The 8105-nt window shown below is 40.6% G+C and overlaps 1 protein-coding gene and 1 long non-coding RNA gene across 2 annotated transcripts in view; both read right to left on the minus strand.

Annotated features, from left to right (window-relative positions):
* The window catches only part of LOC107554514 (zinc finger MIZ domain-containing protein 2-like), a 9006-nt gene extending 7597 nt beyond the window's left edge, over positions 1 to 1409 (minus strand). Inside the window, exons 1-3 of the mRNA XM_016237034.1 lie at positions 1332 to 1409; positions 433 to 534; positions 35 to 203 (exon numbers count right to left, since the gene is read on the minus strand). Of these exons, the coding sequence (XP_016092520.1) occupies positions 35 to 203; positions 433 to 534; positions 1332 to 1409 (349 nt within the window). The remainder of the gene's footprint in view (positions 1 to 34; positions 204 to 432; positions 535 to 1331) is intronic.
* A 725-nt stretch (positions 1410 to 2134) lies between these two features.
* Positions 2135 to 8105, minus strand: part of LOC107554542 (uncharacterized) — a 44044-nt gene continuing 38073 nt past the window's right edge. Inside the window, exons 2-3 of the long non-coding RNA XR_001605064.1 lie at positions 5530 to 5635; positions 2135 to 2245 (exon numbers count right to left, since the gene is read on the minus strand). This is a non-coding gene — a long non-coding RNA (uncharacterized lncRNA). The remainder of the gene's footprint in view (positions 2246 to 5529; positions 5636 to 8105) is intronic.

Below are 8105 nucleotides of genomic sequence, written 5' to 3' on the forward strand. Positions count from 1 at the left end.
GGGGTGTTGGCTTGGCTGCAGTTCTGAGTGTTACCTGTAGGGGGCTGCAAAGAGTTAATATTGGGCTTGACATCATGAAGGAAGGGCGACTTGACGTCTTGGCCAGGGGACAAATATGGGGTCATCGAACTGCCGGGGGTCATGGGAGGAGTGGGGTTTCCTGGGAGAGGAGAGCTGGGGTATCCTGGCATTGCACGTCCGGGCTGTGAAAGACAAGACGTGTGCACAGGCATTACAATCTGCGGCCAGATTATCTTTACAGTCAGATTTTCATAACCGATACAGTGCAAAAACACATTCAACTGAGTGGAGTTTGGACCCCGGCTGCCAAAGTCAGATCGAGACACTCACACGAAATGGTGAAATATTAACAGGCAGCTCCTACCGACTCAAACACACCAAACACACATGCATGCGAGAGAGAACACCAACCCCGTTGACGGCGGCTTGGTTGAAGGTGGTGTACCCGGCTCCCGAAACTCCTGAGGACAGACTGCTGTGGCTGTTGCCCTGTCCGTTAAACTGGTCCGCCTGCTAAACAAACACACAGCTTTCAACATCAGGCTTAAAACAGAGCAAGTCAACTCTGGTAAAGCATAATTATAGGGAGCTTGGTGCAGTGCATTCTGGGATTGCTTCCTCCACAGAGATACATAGTTTAGAAATTTGCCAAAAGAAGGTATCTAACATCTTACATTTACACTATATAGGCAGCTCATTAGATTTTGGAATTGAGCTTAAACGTGCACTTGTTTAGTGCCCACTACAGTGATATGACAATAGTGATAATCTACCACTGTAATTCCAAACCCGGCACGGACTTTAAACCACCCAGGTTGGTTTGCCTTTCACTGGTACTTCCAAAAAATCTTTTCACGACAACTTGCCTCTTTAATGTTCACTGACGTATTTGTCAGTATCAAATGCCAGTGTGTTTCTCTAAAAACGGCAGCCTGTTTATCACTAATACGGAGTTATTCGGGTAACTAAAGAAGACAGACAGAAGATTATGACGAAAGGTTATGAATTGCATTGCACTCGTGTCATAAAATAAATTTAACAATGCTGCTGAATAATGTGACCCGGCATATTAGTAGAACGTGGCGTAAGAGGAGCTGATTATTCACGTTGTCGTAGCAACAAGGTGTTGGTCTGGCGAGCCAAGGGGGACGCTGACTGCTCCAAGTCAGTGATTCACAAGATTTATTGCGATGCAAATTGATCTTAAGGGACGCCAGCATGCGTGTGTTTCTGTGAGTCAGCGCAGGGGTGGACCGTTACAGCGCACACATCCCCCACTGTGGTGACGTCCGCCGGCTGCCTGACGTCACACAACTTCCACGAGGAGCAGAGACTAAATACAGCCACACAGACACTGGACAATATTTGCTTTCCTCACCTGCCCCCATATCCAGGCCCGGCTGGATATATATATATATTACACATATATATTATCTTTGATGTCTATATTATTACCTAGTGTTTACATGAATTATTTCAGGAAAACATGAAGCAAATTGTTTAATTGAGAAAATTAATTGCATAAATATAGTAATGAATAAATATCAATTACTTAAAAATAAATGTAATGTAATTTATATATATATATATCTCTACAGGTTATTTATTAGTTGTACTAATTCGTCAAAAAGTTACTTATTAATCAAAAAATTACAATTAATATTAATACATAAAAAGCAGTGTGTTCAATAGCATACTAGTTATTGCTGGAGTTTGGAAATTAAGAAATTTCACTGGTATCTGTTTTGAGTCAGATGTGACCAAAAGAAACAATGTTTTGATTAATAAAAAATGATTATTATTATAATAATTAATCATTTAATTATAATCAATAAATAATGAATGTACTGATAAATAATTTTTACAATTAAGTTTATATTTTTTAAGTAATTCATATTTATTCATTACTATATTTAAGTATTTCTCAGTTAAAGAAGAACTGCTCTGAATGATTCTAAATGATCGATTAACTGGATCTGCTGATTCATTGACAGCAACAAGAATGTTTTGTTTGATAACCAGACACGAGCAGGACATCCCTGGAACATGCAGTGCTTTCTTTGAGGTAAACAAGCTGGTGACATCATCACGGCAGACGGCGTTTCTTACCTGGCTGGGTGAAGGATTGGTTACCCCCCACACTGTGGTTACCACAGAGAGGGAGCCGGCAGGCTGATTGGGGCCTTGCTGCCAGGGGACAGGATCATATGGGTAAGAGGCGTCACTGCGGGGCGAGAGAAACAAATAGACACTGGGGTTATTAATGCATCTGAGTGCTTCCTGTATAAAACGCCCTTAATTCACTTCTCACTGATCCGCCTTGCATTATCCACATTATATTACATCTACGTCTTTTGTGCTGGTATGATATCAGCATATGGTGTGAAGTGTGAGTGTGAGAGAGAGAGAGACGATCTTTCTGCGACTTCAGACATGCCACAGCCACATGCTCTGGAGGTACTCGGCACAATGTTTCCATGGCGACTCCACAGTCACTTAGAGACAGAAAAGAGTAACGATGCCAAGGGAGAGGGGGGTGAGAGAGTAAGTGTGTGTTGTGTGTGTGTGTCTACTGTTTTCTGTGTAACTGGATCAAACCAGATCACTCTCAATAATCGCTCGCCATCTTTCCATAATTAGCCAAACTACATCACACGCTGATTAGAACAGGGAAACATGGAACTTAGCTAGAGTTGACGCCATATTTCATTTGACTTGAATGACAACGAGGCTGTAAGGGATTAATGTTGTGAATCAGTTGTACTGTTATGTACATCGTTCCTCTGGAAAACATGTAAGTATTAGACCTGAATTAAAGCTATGAAATCTATTGAATGGACTACTAAGGTACATCTACCCTTCACAGCCTTTCATTCATGTCATTATATATGGTGTTTACCCTCATAAATGGGCTAAAGGTGCACATGTATGCCTCCAGAAGAACAACATTAGAAAGACTATCGGGTAACCATCAAAACTTGCACCTCAATCTGCATTTTAGGGACTGGAAAAAAGGTCTTGATGGATAGGAATGTGCCCATTAAGCTAACTTGGGACAAAAAGGATGGGAACAGAGCCCCAAAAAAAAAACAATATTAGATAACACCGAGTTGGCTGGTAACTTGTTTTATGACCTGTAACAATGCATGGTCAAACCATAAGGTGCAAACGACACTCAACACTGGCTGGTGCAAGTGACATGAGTGAATCATATTTTAGGAAAAATAGAAACTGTGGCAAAAAACATCAGTGACTGTCATGCATCTTCAAAACAACTTGAATAATTTATCATCAGAAGTTCAGCCAAGAAGCCAAATGCATTTTTTATTGTCGTCGTAAATCCAAAACCAAAGGAAAACAGACACCACCATTCAAAAGTTTCAGGGTCAGTTTTTTTGGGGAAATAAAATGGATACTTTTAATCCAACAAGGATGCATTAAATTGATCATAAGAGACAGTTAAAACATTTATAATTTTCCAAAAGATTTCTACTTTTATAAAATTATGTTCTTTTGAACCTTCTATTCATCAAAGAATCCTTAAATTAGTCACAGCTTCTACAAAAACTGATAATTATGCTGAAAATTCAGCTTTGCATCAAACAAATAAATTACCATTTTAAATATATTAAAAATATATAGCTATTACATAAAAATATATATTACATATTTCTATATTACAATACAGAAAAGTTATTTTTAAATTGTAAAACATTTCACAATATTGATCAAATAAATTCAGCCTTGATGGGCAAAAGAGACTTGCAAAATAATTTAATTTAAATAAGTTAACAAAAGGGTGAGTTCACTAAATGAGCTCTAAATGGTCTTGTTTTTGTCACAGTTTCAACAGTGATTTAATTGCAATACTGTGATGCATTGCAATATATTGAATAAAGTGACTTAAATTACATAAAAAAAAACTTAAAATACAGTTTAATGGTCAGTAAATCATCTCAGGTCACTACTCATTGGCAGGGGTGCCAAAAACCTTGGACACCGAATGGGAGCATTCCAGGTAAAACTTATCCAAGCGGGAACAGCTAGACTGTATCAAGAAAATTAAACCTGTGAGGGTTTATCGAGTGATAACTGGCTCTGAGCAGCTTCTAACCTGAACTGACCCGAGACAACTCAACCCCACCGCCACATGAAAGACTCCTCTCTTTAAAGCCCTCGAAGAAAGCCGAGATCCCCTTCTTGACACATTTCCACCTCGACCTGCGGCAAAGTATCCGCTGGCCTGCAGCCCACAGGATATTGAGGTTCCAACAAAGGCTCAAAGCCTCGTTGAGGCTGGTCATTGCTCTGCCAGGGCAAATAAACAAACTGAACTATCGGCGGCTTAGAGGCATTCCATAGGAGGCAGAGGTTTCTTTTAAAGTTCTTCTACTAACCACCAGATACCCCTGCGCTCTGAAACAGGAAACTGTGGTTTCAAAGCCAAATCCTGCAGCAGCCAATCAGCAGCTGAGAGACAAAGCAGCCAATCAAAATGTAAAAAAACCCAACACTTGTGCAGATTGAGAGTTCAGTAAATGAGAGGAGAAGGTGTGGGCGCGAGGATTCAGTTTAGGGCCCAATGCATGTGCTGCTGCGGGCAATTTATTTTCAGTGTACTGCGGTGAGAGCGAAACGTCAACTTCCACTTTTTCTACATGTTCAGACTTTTGCTTCATTATCACATCTAAAGCAACATAATTCCCTTTATGTGCTCAAATATCAGTAAAACTAATGAAAATGTACCAAGTACACCTACCTACGGTATCCTAAAATATCCTATAATATCCTAAAATATATATAGAAAACTATAACTAACTATATAAACTATTAGGGATAAACTATTTAACTATTTACATGACATTTATGCTGCTGTTAGCTTTCATTTTAGGGATAACATCATCTTTGACATTTTGCTTAACTTCCCTTTGTGTTCCACAGAAGAAAGTCAGTCATGTGTTTGAAATGACATGAGTGTGAGTAAATGATATTCATCAATTTGAGTGTCCCTTTAAAAATAAAGGTTCCAAGCAGAACTAAATACATTTCCAAAGAACATTTGAATCTTGGATTCTTTAGAAAACCACCTATATACTGGTACGTCACCTACAGTGTAACATCAAGAACTTGTTTTTCTCTCCAAATAACCATAAAGCACTCTTTGGGACCCGTAAACAGCCTCAAAGAAGCAAAACACAACAACCTAACTGACAAAAGGAAAAAAAACAATTAAACTGCACGTCAAGGCTAATCTCATCCAGATAAGGCTGCAAAACAATAAAAACACATTGCTTCCCTGAAGTGCTTCCCAAATAGTAGTTAAAATATGCAAAATCAACAATCAAAACATCAGTGCTAGGGTTCAGACTGTTAGGTGCCGCGCTCAGGGAAGCAGGTGTCAGTTTGAGGGGGCTTTGAGAGTTCAGAATGTCGTTAGAGAGGAAACTGTGGGCGCGAGTCACACTTTGACTTGCAGCTGCACCGAGCTGACGTGCAGGAACTACTGACCTGTGTGGCGTTGGAGGCAGGGCAGGTTTCATGGAGTTGATGGGGTTCATCGGAGGAACCTAGGGGTCTATGGGACACCCCGAATCTCCTCAACCTAGCAGGCAGTCTGCGAAAGAAAAAGAAAGAAAGAGAGACCAGTTAGAGTGACAGCACTCAATTAAAACAAAGGCTCCGTTCCGCTGTGACTCAGGCAGACGCCTAACGCCACTGTAGTGGCTTTAACCAACTTCATTTGGAGGGCTCTTGGATGGCTGCGGTTCTGCCCAGAGGCACGAGGGATTAATCAACAACTGACTGTGCCAGCACATCTTTCTCCGTGCTTTGATAGGGTGGGTTTTGCAATTCCACCATAGCCTTTCCACCAATCACAGTTTAAAAAGCAGCCAGAGCCACACACAAAGGAGCGAGATTTGACAGCATGTGGCATCTCTCTGGCTGCTGCACCGCAGTCGAGAGAATCTCGAGAATGCAGTGCCCGAGACAAAAGCCGGTGAAAAGCTTGAGCTTTAAAACAGAGCGACTGGTCGCAACGGTGGACGACCCAAACGCTACGTCTTACTGCAGGATCCTCACGCTCTCTGCAGCGCCGGGGAAGGAGGGAGAGAGTGAGGGCTATTTATAGCACGAATTGATTTCAAAAAGAAAAGAGAGATGTGGAAACATGGTGGTTCTCAGGGCCGCTGCCGCCGCCACCGCTTTGAGATCCGAGCCCTCTGCGAAGAAAAACGCCTTCAACCCCGCTCAATTATTTAAGCCATCAGGGAGCTTGTTCCGACCAAAGAGGGTGCTTCTTTGTGCGAGTGCGTTTAGATTGTACAACGTTAATAATGACAACAAGACCCCCTCCGCCCCACCCCACTGCCTCTCCGTCTGTCTCTGCTCTCAGGGGTGAAGCTTGATTAGCGCACATGCTAATTTGCCGCCAACATCAGTGGCTGTCAGTCCCCCTACACCCCTAACACTCTCTCCACCCCCTCAACATCCCTCTCCGCTTCCATTTTCTTCTCCTTCCTTACAGATTTAGGTCAGACACCCCACAGCTTGAAAAGAAAGGTGGATGAACGCCGCTGCGTCGAGGGGGGCTGCAGGAATAGTCACTCAGAGGAGTGACAGAGTTGATCATAGAGAGGTTCACCTACAGGGATAATGAGAGGATCGAGCGGAGGATGAGAAAGGGAGGTGGGCGGCAGCGACAAAATGAGATCCTCCATTGTTGTGTTTTGATAACCACTTGACTGAAGCAGGCCTAGCAATATTTACATGCTCACGTGGCTGTTTTCATTAGCAACTACACCAGCTCCGTCCTTGTAAAGAGCTGTTTATTAAACCCGTGTCTGATTTCAGTCTCTTTTCGATGCTATACTGAAGGATTTGTCTATTTATAGTTTGTGCATGTTCTTACAACTAGGGATGCATAATATATGGGTGAACACCAAAAAAGACCCCCTCAACCACTACTAACATAATTCACTTCAAAAGTATATAGAATAATAGGTTGCATATTTCTCAAGGTTTGTTTGATTAGGCTGATTAAAATATTAACTACAAATTTCGTTAATCATTATTAGGGAATCATGGATATTTTTATAGTAAAAATAAAAATAAAATAAAATACACACACATACATACATATATATATAAAATATGAAGAGTTTGGTTCCAAAACGCAATAAACGCCATTTAAAAAAAAAAAAAGTGAGTTTCCGCCAAAATCTGTATTGTATCTGGTCGGTATTGAAAAGTCCTTTTTTTATTTTACGCAAAATGTAATATTCGCCGAGTTATTCTGTCATGTTTTCTCCCTTTTTTTCCAAACCGTGACAAACGTCAGTTTCCCTTTTCTGCAGAATGCGATATATCTGCTCAACCAAACACAGCGCACCATTCCACGCACTGTAAGCGGTAACAATCAATCACAGCGCACCATTCCACGCACTCTAGACAGTAATGGCGGCGCTTTGAATACACCCGGCATCCTAGTTTTCCTCATTTATTTTGTACTTTGTGATCAACAAACAAACAAAAATTAGGGCTGCATGATAAATCACATGCGATTGTCATGCGCATCTCGTCAGTAAAGCCAGTTCTGTGAATAGTAAACCATCACGTGCTTTCAAATGGAGCGGAATTTAATTCACAGATGAGTTGCATTCGATTATGAACGCGATATTGCGTAGCTTGTTAGTGTAAGTGTTTTTATTTATGCCATTAATGTTTTTGTTAATACAGCGTATAGCACTAGTCAACTAAATTAATGTAACATGGCAAAGATGAATGCACTTTTAGAAGTTGAATGTAAGCGAAATGTCATTTTGGAATTTCTGTGGTTTAATGTGATATTGTTGTTCATGTATGTTCATGATGAAATTTTCTTTTATTGTTGTAACTAATTTATAACATTAACAAGATGACCCGTTGAATTCTTTTTGGGAGCGATGACTGATTGAATGTATTTTTAGTCCCGTGCCTGTATATAAGATTAGTATTGGCCAAGTTCAGAGGCTGTCATATGTGGATCAACTTACTATGTTGTGTATTTTCAACCGTTTCATATGAAAAATAACTTTTATATTGAT

The sequence above is a fragment of the Sinocyclocheilus grahami genome, unplaced genomic scaffold (genome assembly GCF_001515645.1).
Source record: "Sinocyclocheilus grahami isolate Dianchi unplaced genomic scaffold, SAMN03320097.WGS_v1.1 scaffold505.1, whole genome shotgun sequence".
NCBI classification, from domain to species: domain Eukaryota; kingdom Metazoa; phylum Chordata; class Actinopteri; order Cypriniformes; family Cyprinidae; genus Sinocyclocheilus; species Sinocyclocheilus grahami.